Source organism: Ictidomys tridecemlineatus, chromosome X (assembly GCF_052094955.1).
Source record: "Ictidomys tridecemlineatus isolate mIctTri1 chromosome X, mIctTri1.hap1, whole genome shotgun sequence".
Taxonomy (NCBI): domain Eukaryota; kingdom Metazoa; phylum Chordata; class Mammalia; order Rodentia; family Sciuridae; genus Ictidomys; species Ictidomys tridecemlineatus.
Window position 1 is genome coordinate 100,606,284 of NC_135493.1, and position 20,973 is coordinate 100,627,256.

The 20,973-nt window shown below is 32.3% G+C and overlaps 1 protein-coding gene across 15 annotated transcripts in view; it reads left to right on the forward strand.

Annotated features, from left to right (window-relative positions):
• Dmd (dystrophin) overlaps window positions 1-20,973 on the forward strand; it is a 2,094,227-nt gene that overhangs the window by 458,387 nt on the left and 1,614,867 nt on the right. For all 15 annotated transcript variants that reach the window (XM_078034984.1, XM_078034996.1, XM_078034982.1 and 12 more), the window contains 2 exons: window positions 2,151-2,323; window positions 8,590-8,708. In XM_078034984.1, the coding sequence (XP_077891110.1) occupies window positions 2,151-2,323; window positions 8,590-8,708 (292 nt within the window). The remainder of the gene's footprint in view (window positions 1-2,150; window positions 2,324-8,589; window positions 8,709-20,973) is intronic.

The following is a 20,973-nucleotide window of genomic DNA, read 5'->3' on the forward strand; positions in this document are numbered from 1 at the left end:
AACAAATGATTATTACACATTATCCTTTAGTTTTTCTCTGAAACATTTGCACCCAAGGAGAAGTCCTGCCAATGATACTGAGACTAATAAGCTGAATTAGTGACAATGATGCTAAAAGAGTTTTGGATTTGTTTTCTTTTAATATTATGTACATAGAGGGCAGTTTGGCCAAGCATTTCACAAATGAATTTTATTTATCATTGAAGGGTGGACTGATCAGTGAAAATCCATCACTACCACTATTCTAGTATTTGTTGATTCCAACCCTGGTTCAACACAGGACACCAAGTTCCTGTCCTACAATTGCTGTACATGTAGGTTATGAACTTTGTAATTTTAGAATACAATATGAAAATTATATATCTTATATAATTTGACCTATTTATTCACTGGGTAACTGACTAAATAAGCAGGCCAAGGAAGAATCAAGAAAAGTAGATAACCTGTCCCTAAACAATAGGTACAGCTATCAAGAGATCATGACAAATATATTCAAACATTTCATATCATCATATTATTACCACATTAATGAAATATAATTCTAAATATTTTTTAAAGTATTTAAAAATAAGTATAGGGGGACTGGGGTTGTAAATCAGTGGTAGAGTGCTTGCCTAGAATGTGTAAGGCACTGGGTTGGATCATCAGCACCACATAAAAATAAACAAAATACAGTTATAAAAAATAAGTCTAGAATATAGTATATCAAAAACTTTGCATTGAATGTTTAATTAAAAGATGTATAAAATTGAAGATGTTAAAATATGTATTTACCCTAAAGGCATTTGTTAACTTCTACATGGATGAATAAACAAAATGAAATGTCATATTTAGAATGAATAATAAATATTCATCATCTGATTAAATTTTGGTAGTATATATATATACCTTAAACTTCCAAAAAGGAAAGCCCTTGGTGGTAAAGAATAATCATGTTTACTTATATACTTCCTTTAAATCTCTCACAAGGGACCTAAATTACATTTAAAAAGTAGAGTAGTAAATATTCTTTCATAGAGTACATTGACAGTACATCCTATAATGAGGTGTCACTGAATTCATGAAACTTGGAAAAAATGCTTAGGATGGGTTTCTGCATTGAATTACTTAGAATGAAATTTTGAAATATAATATCCTGCTGAATATCATTTACAGATACACAAAGCCTAGGAGAGAATGAAATGTACAGAAACTAACTAATGAAAATTAAATCAAGGCCACATAGCTATAGTCTTAGGCATAAATATCACTTTAAGTTATTTCATTAAATTTGGGTGATTTGGTTTTTGAAATTTTTAAATGTGCAAACATTTCTGTAGTCATTTTTATTTCAGTCAATAATTATAACTTGGATCGTTATAACTTATTGTATGAACCTAGGATTTTCTTTAAAACAATTACTATATTACAACACTCTTATTTAGATGAGAAAACTGAAGCTAAAAAATGTTAAGTTTATCTTTCACAATTAATAGCAAAGGCACAATTTGAACCTATGTGTTAAATTTTTTCATATATGTGTGTGTGTGTATATATATATACATATATATAATATACTATATATAGTATATGTATACTATATAGTATATATAGTTGTAGATGGACACAATTTATTTATTTGTCTTATTGTGGTGCTAAGGATCAAACCCAGTGCCTCACACATGCTAGGCAATCACTCTACCACTGAGCCACAATCCCAGTCCCTGAACCTAGGTCTTATAAAAAGTGTTTTATTACCCACTTTCCTATCCTTCCTATCAAAAAGAAAAAAAATCACTGATTGATCTTAACTTATTGGCTAAAAATGCATCTCATATTTTAAGTCTAATTTAATGATAAGTCTCTTTTCTGCCCTTGAAAGCTAGAAGATCAGCAGTTCTACAAACAGTAGATTCATAGTTAAATAAGGCAGAACCCATAAGTAACAATAAGTATATTAAACAAATGATAAGGTATAGGCACCACCCACTCAGAACAGATTTCTAACCAATTTTAGTAGATTCAGTCTCGGTAAAATCTATTACTTTTCATTAATATTTAGCCCTATAATTCCCATGATTTTTCACAAGACAGAGAGCTTTCTTATTAAAGTTTGTAGTGTTTTTATTCAAAGAATGCATTTTCTTATAAATATCTCTTTATATATGTAGGTAAAAAATGTAATGAAAAATATCATGGCTGGATTGCAACAAACAAACAGTGAAAAGATTCTCCTGAGCTGGGTCCGACAATCAACTCGTAATTATCCACAGGTTAATGTCATCAACTTCACCACTAGCTGGTCTGATGGCCTTGCTTTGAATGCTCTCATCCATAGTCATAGGTAAGGATACTACGGAGTTGTTTCATAATTTTGTAAGTACTCATTTGGATGATGATGATATATTTTACCTCAGGTTGGTTCCAGATCATTTCCTACCATGTCACATGTAACATATGTTGATAATACTGATCTAACCTTTCATTAGAATGTACTGATGGAACATATTTTTCCTACTTTTCATATAATATATCATTTTGTTGTTGAAATATCAAATTCCTGGAGCATGAAATTGGTTATGGTGTGGGGAGAAGATAAACATTTAAAATTTGGACTCTGAGAATAAATAGGTTGTATTCTAACTTTATTGAGAATGATATTGTTGTCTTGTACAAATAATATATTGGTATGAGCCTAAACTATATAACTAAAAATTGTTCCAAAGTTCATGTTAGTGGTTGTTGTAAAATTTATCAGTATCATCAGATAAATAATGTACAGAGAGAAACATTTGTCTCATGAGATATAGGTTTTATAGCAAATACCATGATGCCCTGTATATTTTCTTCTACTTCAGGGTTAAAAGAGGCTCTGAGCATCTTAGCAACCAAGGCAAAGAGCAGAACACAGTTAATTCTATGACTCAATGCTTAGAATATCAAAAGAAACAATTTCTCTGGAGCTACAAAGAAATTGCTATAAAGCACGGTTGAGTTCTGTGGATCCTCAATAGAAAGAACTCAGTATAATACAGTAAAACAAACATCCTTAATTATGTTCCATACAATATTGTATTTCCTAAGTTCACTAAAGCTATCTGACTATCTTGTATAATGAAGTTCAGTAAATGACTTAATAAGAGCTCAAGAAAAAGCAAAACAATGTAAAAACTAACATTTATATATAACATGTAATATGCAATATATAATACATTTATATACACTATATATAGTGTTACGTCATATATACTATACCATATATCTATATATTATATTTATTCTAAGGGAATTCTACTTTGATTGTATTATTACCTGTCCCTTCTACTCCAGCCAGAGTCAATTGCATTGCCTAATTACCTGTGTTTGAAATGCTGTTGGATTGCATCTTCCCTAATTTTCAGTGAAGTTGTTGTTTGTCACTTTGATTTTTTTTTCTGTCAAGTCTACTATTTTCCTATGCCAATCTTGCTTCTAGAGAAGCTCAGAATATAAATTGTCTTCATGGTAAAACTCAACCCAAGGGCAAACACACTCTAAATAAGCATTTTTGTTAGGTGTCATGCTCCAGCTGGATTTAATTAACCCCATCCAGACTGGGTTTCCAGGTGAATGACTCAGCAACCTGATTTTAGAAAGAAGGCTGCCTGGCACCCAATCAGCATGTTAAGCATTGTTAACACATTGTTTTTCCTAAGTACGACAAAAGAAAGATTTTCCACAGCTTCAATATAGTCAGGTGAGAAGGGATAGAGATGTTCATTCTGCATCATAAGCCAGTGCTCATTTATGCAGCCACATGTTTCACACGAAGGGCCTGAAAAAATATTGATCTTGCTCTTCATGTACACATTTGCAGATGAACAAAAATATTGAGGATCAGGTTATGCAGTCCTTGTTGGCTCTTTAACATTTTCTTTTCAAGTGGAAGACTTAAATCTTGCAAGCATGTTCACAGACTACATTTGTTAATGTTCTGTTTTATGATTTCTGAATATATTTCTAGGTAACACAGTAAATAGATCCAGATGGCCCTGTCCCTGACCCACTCTTTCTCCTTCAAAATATCCTTATTCATGTATGCTCCCCTGTTCTAGTGAATCATCAGTAACTATTACTTTATACATTAGGTGGTTAGTTTTCAAGAGGTTCCTTACAATTGTTAATGCTCTTTCATGAATCATCTGTGTCATTGTTTTTGACAGTTGTTCATATTGTTTATGTTAAAAAAATGTGGAACTTTGTGTTCCAAGGTGATTGTCATTGGTACACTAAGAAAAGTCATAAGGTGTCCTGATTTCAATAATTGAGTGACTAAGCTATATAGAACAAAGGCATGAGCTTAATATAGAACATAAAGATTAACAAAGGGCCTTGGAAATTAAAAGTTTTGTTTTAAAGCACAAAGTCCACTACAGTGCAGTTGAAAGGAAGCCAGATTCTATTTTTACAGGAAATCCCAATGATAAATGATTAGAAAATATTTTAAAAATATGTAGATAAATTTGCAATGACTTTAAAATTGCAATTATCTTGCTAATTCTTTTTTTATTATAACAGAAGAAAACAAAACCAAAACCAAAACCAAAAACAGACATTAGAGCTGGGGGAAAAGGAAAAAATACATCAAATTTGTTTTCATGACCCCAAACCTACCCCATCACATTGCTGTCTTGAGATGCAGTTTTGTCCAGCTAGTTCTAATTTTTTATTCTAATAGTTGTAATAACAATATGTATTATATATGTTTATTCTTGATAAATTGATTTCTGACAGTATGTGTATTTGCTCTTTTTTAAACATTTTTTTTAGTTGTTTATAGAACTTTATTTTTATTTATTTATATGTGGTGCTGGGAATTGAACTCATTGCCTCACACATGCTAGGCAAGCGCTCCACCACTGAGCTACAACCCCAGCCCCTGTATTTTTTCTTTAATAGTGAGCCCATAGATATTGCTTCTCATTCCCATCTATTTGATAATTTTATTACTGATATTATAATCATTTTGTTCCCATAAATTTTAACTTTGACATTAAATGATATGATAGTTCTCTTTTTAAAAAAAAATTTCATCAAGTTTAGAAAAGAACTATTGATTATGTAATATTAAGGATGAGGAAATCATAACACTACTTTCTCTTTTTTCCTCCATCTCTCATTTTGTTTATATTCTTGCATCTATGATATTTTTAACATGTATATCTATTCTATAAAGATAGGTATTTTTGTGTTGAATTGACAAATTGAAAACATATTACTGTTACATAAATAAAATTAACCTTAGGACAAAGTAAAAGAATCTGTGGTTTTAAAATAATTGTTGTTTTATAGATACTGCTCTAAGTAAACTATTCCTTCTATTACTGAGACATCAACATTCCAATTACCCCATTTCACAGATTAGGAAACTGAGGCATAGAGAGGTTACATGATTTACCTAAGAGAATTTGTCTAATAAGTGGCAGATCTGGGTTTTGGATCTACACTGTGTCAGTTATAGTGCTAGCTTCCTTAAAAGCTTGATGTCCTTTGTTACATGTTCTTATTTATGAATTATACTCTATGTTAGCATACAAAGCTAGATGGGTTTCTTCTACAGTTGGTTAGTTTTGTAATTTTTATGCATGTGAAAAGCATAGCTGTTTAATAGGTTGATTTTTAATTAATTTTAATGATTGAAAATAGATTCACTTTTTAATGTTGATACTGAACTCAAAGCCCATTTCAGTAAAATCCTTCTCTAAATGAGAACACTGAAACTCAAATACATTTCATGAGTTACATAAAATAAATCACCATACACAGGAGGTCTGTTAGTAGCCAAAGTAAAGTTCAAGGAAAGGAGGCGAAAGGGTTAGAATGGGAAGCATTTCTACTTATTCCCATCATGCTCATTTAAATCTTGTTTACTGTACATGAGAGAACTAGTTTTCCATATGTTCCCACCATATTCTATTCCACTCTCAACCATCTAGAGACAAAGAAATAAAGTAGGCAGAGGTTGCATAATGAAGTTGAAATTCCTCCAAATAGTTAAGAATTTTTTATTTCTCATATTTTTCCCATCAGTAGAGGCACTTCCTAAATATATAAATATTTTAGGTTTCAAAAGATTGTTAACTGTTTAGAGTAACTAGGTGTAAATGAGGGTGGGGATTAGATTTTATTGGGTTTCTTATAAGTGTACAAAATACTGATTTATTAATGAGGTAGGAACTGCTTATAAGGAAATGAGAAGTAAATTTGTACCTTTGTTTCGAATTGTGCTCCAAACATAATTAATAAGGCACCTTGTAACTTCTTCCCTTGTATAACATGAGTTCTTTAATTTTTGTTTTAGTTGTTGATGAATCTTTATTCATTTATTTATATACGGCGATGAGAATCAAACCCAGTACCTCACACATGTGAGGCAAGCGCTTACCACTTAGCCACAACCCTAGCCCGACATGAGTTCTTAACTAGGAGTCCATTAACAGATTCAAATGGCCTAATAGTATATGTAATTTTATTTGCAATGTAGATAGGTTATTTGTCCATATAAAAGTTTCATAGCTCTCATCAGAATCTCAAAGGTGTCTAGGATCAGAAAAGGTGAAGAATCACTCTGTAACAATTTTCTATGTTGTTGGGATAAAGTGTAATTTGTTAATAGCTAAGGCTTCATGCCCAGTCATCCCAGCACCCCTTCCTAATCATACCTCTTTCCACTTGATACTTGGCCTATGAGTTCTTGATTACCTAATTCCGTATTTTCCTTCTCTAAGAACGTTGATTTTCTAATATTCACACAACTTCAAACTCTATTTGATTCTCAAATACTTTTTTTTAACCCAAACCTAAGACAACGTTTAAGACTCTTTTAAGCCTTGAACAACTTTCTTGCCCTCCACATATTTTTAGAAAACCTTATTATCTGTATTTATTCACATGTAGATTTTAACTAACTGATTATAGTATATGTATTTTTGTCATTAGATTTAAAATCTTTATAAGTTAACATCTGCCTCTTATATTCCCTTGTGTTTTCTCCATTATCAAAAAAATGGCATAAATATAGTGTGTGGTCATCCATTCTTTCATGTAGTTGACAAATATTTTTGAGCCACTACTGCATATCAAGGAGGGATTTTAGTAGTGAAAAGAATTGGCAAAAATATTCTACATTTTAACTTCTCATGGAAGAGACAGATAAAATGATTAACTTAATTAAATGATATGGTAAGCATTAGTAACTGCTAATCAGAACCATATAAAGCAGCTAAAAAGACAAGTAAATGGGTATGTGTAAGTTTGATTTGGGGCATGAATTTTTAGATAGGGAGTAGCAAAGTAGGGCTCACCAATGTTGTAATTTTTGAGTAAAGACCCAAAAGATGTAGAAGAATGACTGATGAGGATTTCTAAAGAACATAATTCCATGCAAATATAAGAAGGATTTAGGCAAGAAATAAAGGCAGGGAGTTATGTTCTGAAGAACCAGACCAAATTGGGCTTTGTCTGACATTTTACTTCTCCTATGGTAGGGATTTGAGAAGAAATATATGATAAAACATATTTTAACATATAACTATGGAAACTATCATGAATATAGAATATCAAGATCAAAGATGGAAGAAAGAGGAGCAGTCAGAAAACTCTTGCAATAAAATGGTAGTTTGGACTAGCGTTATGGCAGTGGTGATAGTGAGAAATACTCAGATTCTAGGTATATTTTGAACCAAGAGTTGTGTGAGAATGACAGATTTATCAAAAATGACTATAAACACTGGGCATGGCCAGATGTGGTGGCTCATGCCTGTAATTCCAGTGACTCAGGAGGCTGAAGTAGGAAGATGACAAGTTTAAAGCCAGCCTCAGTAATTTAGCAAGGCCCTGAAACAACTAAAGAGATCCTGTCTCTAAATAAAATGTAAAAAGGGCTAAGGGTGGGGCTCAGTAGTTTGGTACCCATGGATTCAATCTGCAGTACCAAAAACAAAAAACAAACAAAAAAAGGACTACAAGGGTTTTCCTCTTAGCAACTTCATGTTTGAACTTGTGTTAATTGAGGGAGGGAGAACTGTTAGAGAAATAAATGGACTTTAAGGAGTGTGATGGGGACAAATAGCAAAAGCTCAGTTTGGGACCCATGAGGTTTGTAAGTGGGGATACTAAGTAGACAATTGAATCTGATGTGGAATTCAGAAAGACATATGGTATAGGGTTATAAAATTGAGAGTTACTTATAAGTGTTAAGTATTCAAATCTGTAAAATTAGATGAGATTAATATAATTTTGTTGTTAGATAAAATAGAATAAATTATTTTCTTCAGGAACTTTTTATCTCAATTTTATTTTGGGATAATTAAAAAACAAAAATTATATCCATATATACATATATATATATATATACATATATATATTTAAGGCCTATAATGTCAGGATTTGGAATTAAAATTGTGACATGTTTAAATGAAAAATGTTATTGAGGGATAACAGAAGAATAGTAATGAATTCTTAAAGACTGTGGTCACAGGTTGTGAATGAGAATTCAGAATTGAACTGAATCTTATGGAACAGTCTAGATTGATTTGTATCTGTATTTTTCTGTGTATGTATGTGTTTCAGGCCAGACCTGTTTGATTGGAACAGTGTGGTTTGCCAGCAGTCTGCCACACAAAGACTGGAACATGCATTCAACATCGCCAAACGTCAGTTAGGCATAGAGAAACTACTTGATCCTGAAGGTTGGTTCATTTGTAGACTACCATTGTTTTTGGCATTATAGTTTTTTGGTATTATAGTTTAATAACTTTTTATATCAAACTTGACATTTTCACATTCTAAGAACAAAATAGAAAACCATGTACCTTATATTTTGCCATATTGAAGGTATATTTAAAATGTTCTGTCAACTGGCACTATATTATGAATTGCTGGACTTTGTTTTAGTTCTCAAAATGCTAATATGTAAAAAAAATGAAGTATAAAATTTCGTGGAAAAATAAAACAAAAGCTGTTAAAATGTATATGCTTCATGGATGGAGCATACTGCATTTGGAGTACATTGACTCCAAATAATTATAAAAAGTTAATGTTTTGCTTATTCTACCAAGAGACTTGATAGACTAATGAGCTATAATTAATTAGCTACTCTTGCCAATTTCATTCATATACTCTATAAAAGGCAACATGGTTTACTATTTAAGTCTGTAAATCTATTCCTGGCAACACTTCTCTTATAATTCCTAACTCTGGGGAGGTCCTCCATTTGATATTTATTCATTTTATGCTTCTTAGTTGATAGGCAGCACTGTATTTATATTTTTTCTTATATTATCCTTAAATGGCCTGAATCCTTATCTCTAGTACTATATAGTAATATCTTTGAGACACATGGATTAGAGGGATAATGACATCCTGATCTCTGCTCTTGTAGCTGTGAGACACGTTTTTAGTTTGCCAATTTCTTTGAAATTACAATCTGTCCCCACTTTGTGGAGGCTTTTCCACACTCTAAAATTAGAAGTTTGAGACACAGAGTCAATGGGGCTGATATTTGGGTAGAAGCTGTGATATAATAGAATCTGATAATGAAACTATTTTGGGGATATTGAACCAATTTTAATCCAGAAAAATCATTAAAAGTGGTGGTGCTACTTTCCATCAGGAAAAGCTGAGAAATGACTCAGAAAAGAACCATCTTTTGTCAAATATTTTATCAACCACAGTCTAGTTGCAATGTTGCAGACCCAGAAACCTGATTGCCTCGGCTCACCTAGCAGATGCGTATCAGGAAAGGTGGGAGTTAACTGTAAAGAAGCTCAAAAAGTAATAAATCAGGAGGGAAATCATTTTATATCAGCTAGTTATCACAAGAAGACTACTCATTCCTAATGGACTAATATACTGATTTCCCCAACTTAAGATGATCAACTTAAAAAGTTTTCAACTCAAAATGATGTAAAAGCAACATGTGTTTAGTAGAGACTGTACCTTGAATTTTGTATTTTGATCTTTTCCCGAGCTTGTGATGCTGGGGATCAGTGAGCCCAAGCTCCAGTCAGCAACATGATCATGAGAGGAAATAGCCCACACTCTCCAGCGTATTGTGATACTAAGTGAGAATGTTTAGTTGGTTAGGTATAGTAAAGACATTTCATTTTTGTGTTGTGTGTGTTGTTAGGTTTATTTGAGCATAATCCCATTGTAAGTTGAGGAGCATCTATAATTGCTCTTAATAAACAAATGTACTTGGAAATCAAATTATAACCAAACGTGAGTTTGTGAAGTTAAGTTCAGAAATGTTTCTGCTCCTTTGAATAATGCATGACTGAGCAGAGACTCCTATAACTCCTTTTTCTTGCTTCTGTGAATGATTAACAACACTTCTACCTCAGGTTTTATCTCAGTGAAAGAAACTACAGTAATTGTGTGCCTTGTTTGGTAGCATATGGATGGGTCACCTCACTATTGATGCCTACTACTGATTAATTTTTTTCTCTTATTTCAATGGGGTATAGAGGACAGGCATAATGAAAGTATAGGGTTCAAAACTGAAGAAAAGAACTATAGTATGTGGATTTGAAGGATAAGCTGTTCATGGTTATGTTTTCCATTAAAATTTTCCTATTTTGGTCAGTTTCCATTCTTTGAGATACATGTTCTAGCTATTTTGTGTGTACAGGTTGAAAATAGATTTTTTTTTTTTAGGTTGAAGTTGTCCCTCAGTGGTAGGGGGCTTGCCTAGCACGTGTAAGGCCCTGAGTTTGATCTCATGCACCACAAAGTAGATACATGACTGAATAACTGAAATTAATGAATCCATTGATTATATAAATAAAATATATATTTTTCTTAATAAATTACACAATGACTTTTGACCTCTCTATCCTCCTTTTAATCAATGGAATAGAGATAGATATAGAGTAATGTGCATCACAATGAGAAAGTAGATTGGTTAATTTCTAATCAGAATTGACAATTATGTGAATACTATGTTTTATCATATAAAAGAGCCTGATATACATAACTAAACATATACTTCTAAATTTTAAAAAAAATGTACATTGAAATGTATATTGTATGGCCTGCAGGAAACTACTCAAATATCTCAAACTTGAGCAATTCATAGTCAACCATATATAACCAAAATACAGGTGGATTTTGATATCCAACCACTGGTTATAGTGTTATTTGCCAATGAAGTCTTAGATCTGAATATCCTTCTATTTATCAATTCCCTTCCAGTTCAAAAAGCATTAGTCCCCCCAAAATGTTTACCAAAGCTTATTTATGGCTGTCAACAAAATGAGGATTCAGCATAAATTCTGTTATATATTATATCTCTATTATCACTTCATTTTCTAATGTGTTAGGACAATACCAAATATGCATTAAAACTTATTGCTCAGTATTTCTCAACTAATGATATCAGTGGTGATTGAAATTAAAAAATAACTAAATCATAAAGATTTTTATTTGTTGATGATGTTCACACAAAAGAGAATACCCTATCTTAGAATCAAAGACTTAGAAGACTCTCTTCAATGTATCTAATAGTAGAGTTTCATGGAATTATTTCAAGCTTTGTATGATAATTATCTTTGAAAAGTTCATATTTTTATTCAAACAAATAGTTTCTTTAGCTTATGCATGGCGATGTCAGCTGTTCTCCAAAGTAATTTTCATTTCATATCTATTATGCCCCTTAGGAGGTTAATGAAACATTTTGTTTTATGCTTGGGAATTTTTTTTATATTCTTAGAGGACTGAAGCTAATACCTACCAAATAATGTTTTTAGAATTTTAAACATAACGTTTTTATTGTGTTGATTTATAAATTAAATTATCATTGAAACATTGAAGGCTTTCATATCTTGCATTTGTATTGATATGCTTTGTTTGGCCTTAAATAGTGTTTTGAGACCTGAGGTTTGATTTTAAATGAAATTGCCTTTTAAAATAAGTAGCAGTATACATTAGCATAAGGAATTTCAAGAGCTATGTCTAGTGTGTTTAAATGTTAACATATGCAAAAATAAGTACATCTAGGGTGAAATTATTTAATAGCTTGTGCATTTTTATGTTCTCAGATATAAAAGGTTTATCACCTTTGAAATATACCCTATTGTAATAAAACAGTTCACTTCCTATTGTGATTTTGCTATAAGATGTATATTATAAATGCATGGTAGGTTATATATATATGTTTGCCTCCCTGAGTTTCAAACAAATTGGTTTGTTTACCAATCCACAAACAACCCTCTATATTAAGAGAGTGCTTTGTCAGCTTTTCCATGTGAATAACAAAGTAAAGATGTTCTCTTTAAAGGGATCAAAAAATCAAGGATAAAACATTGTGCCTTTTCTAGATGACTTTTGCATATTACCATAAAAAGCCATTTCCATTTGGGATATGCAATCCAATATGGAAATGCCCTTACTTATTTACTAGGGTAACTTTAGAATGAAAAATGAATGGTGACAGTTAAATTTGACTAACAATAACAAAAAAGAACACAAGGACTTGGGAGGAATTTTTGTATCCTCAAAATGACATTTACAAACCAATTAGAGTTTAGTTTTAATCCACTTCATTTTGACTTCATGAGAATGGTGACACAGATTCTATTTTCTGCTTGGCTAATCCCTGCATCACTCTGAGTTGTTTTTAGAATTAGCTCTGCCTTTTGGAAAGTTTTACTTGGGTAGTGAATGATCTCAGGCTTAACTTTGCATGCAGGAAAAATTTTAGTCTTTAAAAACATTCAAAGAAAAAGATATAACATTTACTGTAAAAGAGAAGAGTGTCTTTAAGGATGTATATTTTGAGTTTGCTATAAATTGTTTAAGTACAATTTTTATTTTCTTACATCATTATTTCAACCATCATATTTTGATATCATGACAAGAAACATTAAATAGCTTATATAAGATAATCAAAAGGGTTAAAATATATCAATTCAGAAGAATTGTCACTAATTAAAACAACTAGAATTTTTTATGAATAAGAACACTTATTTCATATCATTTAGGTTGATTTTTATTTTATTGATTCTTTTTAGTTATCATGACAGTAGAATCCATTTTGACATAATTCTACATGCATGTCATATATTTTATTCTAATTCAATCCCCAGTACCTCTCCTTCCCCTTCCCTTCCACCATCCCTGCTCCCTTCTGTCTACTGATATTCCTGACATTTACCCATAGTTATTTTTTGGATTAAATTTTTATGGGTATACACATTGGTGAGACTCACTGTGGTGTATTCATATATGCACATAGGAAAGTTATGTCTTATTCATTTCACTATCTTTTCCTATTTCCATCCACCCTCCCTTCCCTTCATTCCCCTTTGCCTATTCCACTGAACTTCTCTTCTTTTTCTTAATGCCCAGCCATTGTGGGTTAGCTTCCACATATCACAACATTCAGCCTTGGTTTTTTGGGGATTCTCTTATTTCAAAGACCCATCCATTAACCAGCAAGTACCATGAAGTCATTTTTTATGGCTGAGTAATATTCCATTGTGTGTGTGTGTGTGTGTGTGTGTGTGTGTGTGTGTATGTGTGTCCCTTTTTTCTTTATCCATTCATCTGTTGAAGGGCACTTAGGTTGGTTCCAATACTTAGCTATTGTGAATTGTGAATTGTGCTCCTGCATTGATTATTAATAGAACCCATTGTAGAATATATTCCAATATAGGTTGGACTATATTGCTGTTCTTCCTGCGTGGAGGATTTCAACTGGAGCTTATTATTATAAAAATTCCAGACATTTTAGAGCAAACCTCAGTGCCATGTGAATTTGTTTTCATATTTTTTTAAAAAAATTTCAATGGCACATATGTGAATAAAAATCAGTATTACCGTTTTTTATTTGTATGGTCCTGGGGATTGAACTCAGGCCTTATGCATGTGAGGCAAGAACTCTATCAACTGAGCTATATCCCCAGCCCACCATTGCCTTTTTTAAATATTTATTTTTGTAGTTGTAGTTGGAAACAATAACTTTATTTTATTTATTTATTTTTATGTGGTGCTGAGGATTGAGCCCAGGGCTTTGCACGTGTGAGGCGAGAGCTCTACCGCTGAGCCATGACACCAGCACCCCTGCCATGGCCTTTTTGATGATAAAATATGTAGTACTTTGTACCATTTTAAGATTGATTTACATTACTATTTCTGACAAAGTCATTAGTGGTATTACAAGTTGTCATTGTCTAAACATAAATTCCAAGTTTCTTGTAAAATCATTTCTTTGTCTAGTCTGCATGGAAATTAGAAAGTATCTTCTGCTTATATAAATATGATATCACAGTAATGTTCCTATTATATCATCAGGGGACCACTTTTTCCAGAGTTGCTTTTTTTTTAAGAAACATTAAAATTTAATCACTAAGATTAAATTATATAATTTAATAGTGTTAGATATGATAATGATGAAAATATTCCTTTACTTTTGAACTTCAGTGAATTGCAGTTGAAATGAACAAACTAGAGGTGGTATTAACTGCATTTGCAAAGGAAAGGGGTACACAACTAGAATTAGTGTTGTCCTCTCACTTGCTTTATGTATACTCAGCACAGTCTTTTACCGAATAATTTCGAAAATACTTTGCTGAGTAATTTAAATATATACTTTTATTAGTATTTATAAGAGCAGAGACAAGCACAGACAAATAATGAGGCTTAGGAAAACTGATAGCTGATGTAGAAATTCAGAGAACTGTGATTAACATTCCTATCCTGCATATCACTGGAGCAAGGTTACTGTTATATTTTTTGCCTTTATGATCAAAGTACCCGAGAAGAACAATTTAGAGGAGGAAATGTTTATTTTAAAGCTCATAGTTTCAGAGGTCTCAGTCCATAGAGTGCAAACTACATTTTTGGGGGCCTGAAATAAAGTAAAACATCATGGTGGAAGTGTATGGTAAAGAAAGTAGCTGGTAACAAGGTACCAAGAGGGCGGGAGAGGTAAGGAGGAGGGAAGGGGGAGGAGAGAGAGAGAGTGCAAGAGTGCCAGTGAATCTTTCCCCTCACCTAAGACAAAATATTACCCCCAAAGGCATGTCCCCAGTAATGACCTACCTCTTCCAACCACACCCTACCTTCCTACAGTTACCACCCTGTGAATCCCTACAAGGAGATTAATTCACTGATTAGGTTTAGATTCTCATAACCTAATTACTTCATCTCTGAACTTTCTTGCATTGACTCATGAGCTTTCAGGAGACACTTCATATATAAACCATAAAAGGTACTTATTATACTATTCTTGACTATTGTTAGGTTTAACTATGAATGGTATATTTTTACACTTCTCTTATCCATAGTCAGAGATACTGCATACCTAGCTTTTACTGACACCTAAATTTATTTGAGTTAAAGACTATACCAGAGTATCTGGAGTCATGTTCAGATTCATCATTGCTACAATAGAAAATAAATCTAATATATAGCAAAATAAATAATGAAGATTTCTACATTGGTAAAATTTACCAATAATAAAACACAGACATTAATGTAAAAATGAGCAGTTATATTACTTTAATATGATACTGATTATCATATTCACATTAAGATATTCATGTAGCAATCTCCTGTTTCCTGATGGGGAACTTTTAAATTGCTTGTCACAACAGAAATTAAAAGAAATAGATATGTTAGCTCATATTTCCCAACAGCCTGAAGAACCAGAAATGGGGAAAATGAATGAAGGAGGGAGGGGAAGAGAGAGAGAGAGAAAGAGAAAGACCGAGACCCTCACACTCAGGCAGGCAATATGGTGTCTCTGTTTTTTTGTTGTTGTTGTTGTTTGTTTGTTTGTTTGTTTTATTTAGAGACAGGGCCTCACTGAGTTGCTTAGGGCCTTGCTGTTGCTGAGGCTGGCTTTGAACTCACAATCCTCCTGTCTAGGCCTCCAGAGCCACTGGAATTACTGGCATGCAACATCATGCCTGGTTTGTGTCTCCTTGATTTCCTGTCTTCTACATTGTTTTTAGTTTAGGTACCACAAAAAAAAAAAAAAAACGAAACAAAACAAAAAACCTGAAAATATTCAGGACAATTTGAACCAATTATTAATAAGTTGAAGCTATTTTTGTCCTGCTTATTCATTAAAGTTGTATGGATGAAACAATTGGATGTACCTGACCCAAATTCACCCATTTAGAAGACAAGGAAGCCAGGTATGGTGGCTCACAACTGTAATCCCAGTGACTCCAGAGGCTCATACAGGAGGATCAAAGCCAGCCTCAGCAATTTAGGAAGGCACTAAGCAAATTAGCAGGACCCTGTCTCAAATTAAAAAGAAAAAAAAAAAAAAAAGAAAAGAGCTGGGGATGTGGCTCAATGATAAAGCACCCTTGGTTTAATCTTTGTACCAAGAAAAAAAATTTTATCATGAGCCTGGGTGCAATTCCAATACCAAGAAAACAAGGAGACCTGTGTTTATAAATAATCCATCCTTTATACCAATATTTTCTAGTAATCTTTCATGTTCTAGTATAATTTATCACAATTTGACTTGGGCAAAATAGCCAATTTACATGTTCTATCCATTCTAGCAGCTTTTATTTCAATATACCAAATATGCTATAGTAAAGCAATGGAATTTCTTACTGGATTGGGTAATTTAAATAATCATGTGATTTTAGATTTATATTGTAGATGAGGTTCTATACCCAATTTGTTTAGAAACATTTGGCTAGATAACTGGAGAGAAAAGAGTTTTACCTGCCATATTTGGATTGTTTTACTGCATTCCATAGCAATATTACATACAAAGATATTTTGTGGATGGTGCACAAAGGTATATCATGATAAGATGTTCATGACACTATTGAGCTATGAAAATATAAATAAATAAATCTTAAAGTGTTTCATACTTCACATCTGCATTATAATCACAGAAAGGGTTTAAACAAAATCCTTTTTAATATTTAAATAATGTTAGAAAAACATGGCATAAAATGGCACAAATAAATTTTAAAATTTGATGTAATTCTAATTGTCAAAGATAAGGTTTGAATTTAAAGTATATTTTGTTGATAGTTGGCCTGTTTTATTTCATTATCTTCAAAATGGAATTAAGTGATAAATAATTATGAGATATCATAGAACTTGCAAATGACTATCTGAACACCATAAAACAGTACTGGGGATAAAAATATCAGATTGACACATATGTTTTCTACTTAAGTAATTATATAAAAATGAATGGACCATTTATCATATGGAATGTGAAATTCAAGATAAAAATGTACTGGTTTAAAATAATATTTGAGCAAAATAATGATGAACTGGGGTTTTGGTTGATATCATTTAATTCTAAAACAGGGTAATTTAATTATCATAACAATAGAATTTAATTGTTGTAGCAGGAGATCAGAAATTTTACAATTCTCTCACGATTATATTGAAAAATAATGAACTACACACTTAGATTTGTTGTCTTATGACAAACTTGTGCAATTAATGTGTCACAAGATATCCATTTGCCAGATGAGTAAACTATTATAACTATTAAATGAGAGGTTGATGAATTATTAAAATTGAAAAGTGGTTGAAACTCAGTATTTTTTAGGAAATATCAGTTGTCCTGTCATATTGCTCCTGTGAGATATCATTTCAATATTGATGAATAAAATTTTACCTTAAATTGAAGAGCAGGTTTGCCCTGAAAAGATTTTTTCCAATTTATCATCAGCAATATAAATTCAAATATGTAAGCCCCTTTTGGGGAAAAAAACCCTAAAATTTGAGTAGGAAAGCCATGTTATAAATAACACATAGTTTACCATATTTCTTGTACACAATAATTCCATAACAGTTTATCTTTAGTGTATAAATGACCCTTAGAGAATTTTATTAAAACTAAGACCACATAGCCAATAGATCGCTGAGCTGGAATCAAATTCAAGTTTATCTCGTCTCAAAGTCCATGTTATTCCTAATGGGACTGTCTGTGTAACTACCTGGGGGAGCTTTATGAAAATATTGGGATTGAAGTTGGTGTTCTCTTTCATTAATCTGAACTGGGAGCCTTGGCACCAGCTATTTTTAAAAGCTTATCAAGTGAGAAGAACATACACATGAGGTAAAGATAATTATAGTAGAACAATTGTTCCATGGCATATGTCTTTTAAAAACATAACACTTAGAATCTATTCTCTCAAGATTTGTTCAGACCTCTAACATATTCTTCCTGAAGGAGTGACTAAGCCTACTGATCAAATCTTCAATTACTATAGCATTGCTAATGGTGCTATCATTAATGAGAAATATTTTATCCATCAGATGGAATAGAATTAGAGAAATAGACTAGCTTTTCATGAAAGATTGGTCACCAAAACATTCTCTTTAGGATTAAGGGAGACTTGCCTTATCTCCTATTTACACAGCTGTAGTTCTCTCTCCCCACCCCCTTCTTCTCCATTCCTTCTTCTGTTTATTACTACCACACCTGTTTGTAACAGAATGGCATTCTCATTCAAACAATGATTCCACCAAAGTGTTGTCAAGGTGAGAAGAGATACATACAGAGGTGGTCATATAGGTGACTTTTTGACTTTATTCTGGTTTTCTTTTTTTGTTTTTGTCTCCTCTCATTTTTTTCTTTCTCTTTTTATTTATATATGATAGTGGAATGCATTATAATTCTTATTACACATATAGAGCACATATCTCTGGTTGTATACAAAGTATATCACACCAATTTGTGTCTTTATACATTTACTTTGGATAATAATGATCATCACATTCCACCATCATTTATAACTCCATGCCCCCACCCTTCTCCTCCCACCCCTGTGCCCTATCTAGAGTTTGTCTATTCCTCCCATGCTCCCTCTCCCTATCCCGCTATGAATCAGCCTCCTTATATCAAAGAAAACATTCAACATTTGGTTTTTGGGAACTGGCTAACCGCACTTAGCATTATCTTCTCTAACTCCATCCATTCACCTGCAAATGCCATGATTTTATTCTCTTTTATTGCTGAGTAATATTCCATTGTGTATATATGCCAGATTTTTTATGCATTTGTCTATTGAAGGGCATCTATGTTGGTTCCACAGGTTAGCTATTGTGAATTGTGCTGCTATTAAACATTGATGTGGCTATGTCCCTGCAGTATGCTGTTTTTAAATTCTTTGAGTATAGACCAAGGAGATGATTTACAATCAATCAACAAATACATGAAAAAATGTTCACCATCATTAGCAATTAGAGAAATGCAAATCAAAACCACTCTAAGATTTCATCTCACTCCAGTCAGTATGGTAGCTATTATGCATACAAATAACAATAAGTGTTGGCAAGGATGTGGGGGAAAAGGTACACTCATACACTACTGGTGGGACTGCAAATTGATGCAGCCAATATGGAAAGCAATATGGAGATTTCTTGGAAAATTGGAAATGAAACCACCATTTGACCCACCTATCCTCTAATCTTGATCCTAATTAATATTATTGTGTCCTGTTATCATTGGTTTGATGATAACTTTCTCAGATATAAAAATGTCTTTCATTCACACAGCTGATTAAGACCTCTTATTCCAGAAGTATTTTCAATAGTAACTAAGGGACAATAAAGAAAAAATAAAATGGCAGCAAAATAATTATTCCAGAGCATAAGTTTGTGATCCCATGTGCCCATTTAAAATAAGCAAATGGATTAGTTAACTTCATGTTCTGTGTTGTTAATGCCACAAATAGGTTGGCTTTAATCAGAATCCATTTGTCTAGAATTAGTTTTGCTCTATAATCTGTGTATTCCCCAGGTATATGAATTTTAGTGACAGTACTTAATGGATCAATAAAAGGTTCTGAGTTTTTTCCTCTCATGTTTAAACTTGTTCATTTGGACAGACACAGCTAAAATGTGCAAAAGTCATTGTAAATCCACACATGTGCATGCCCCCCACAGGTTTGAGCAGTGCATTTTCAAAAGTTCAATCGAGTGTAATTAATTACCTCCAACATGAGAATAAGGTCTTTAAATTATTTTAAATCAATGTTTATAGGAGAAATTGGCCTACAGTACACCTCAGGTGTTCTTAACATTTTTGAGAACTTACAAAAAAGCTGCTTCTCTATAAAAGTAACATATATTGCCAATAAAATATATAAGGGAGGACATCTACTTACAAACTTAGAAAACGATTTAGCAGGAACAGTTGTTTTATTAGCCTTCTGCTTTTTAATGGCTGAGACCATCCTGGGGCTATTTAAAAGATGATTTAATTTGTCCTCTAAACACATAGATGAGTTCAGGGTATTTCTTTTTTCTCATGAATCAACCATGTCTGCATTGACATTAAAGGCTTAGCTCAGTAATCTTTGTAATAATAAATCTGTCTTTTAAATTACTTTAAGTTGGTAAATTAAATAGCCTTAAACATTGATAAAATGAAGTATTAGATCTACTTGCAATGAAATAATTCATCAACTTATTGACTCAAAATTAAGGGTTGCTTCAAATGTTGTTTTAATATAAACTTTATTTTAATATAAACTAAATGAAATTTCTGGGCAATATTTTGTTTGATTACCTTATATTCCTCAAGGAAATGATCATTTGAACATACAACCTTTATAAAACTTTTCAGTTTTCCCTAGATCAATAAGTAATGCCTTGATCAATTTACCCAGTTGTTCAAAGCAAACCCTGCAGATTATCCTTGATTCCCCATTTTCTATCTTTCAAAATTACAGCCCACCATGATGCTTTATGGTTTGTATTTTGGAATACATCACTAAATCTTACATATTTTCCTACCTTTACAGCCATCACTGTATTTCAAGTTGTTCTCATCTCTGTGACCACTTCCTGTTAACCATATTTCTATTCTGGCTGTACCTCCATTCCTTTTAATTTCCAGTTATTCAGAATGATATTTACACAATTCAAGGCTTAGCACTTGCTGTTCCAGCTGCCTAAGATGTTTTTCTTCCACTGTATATTTCATAGCTGAACCCCAGAAAAACTATGTGCTTT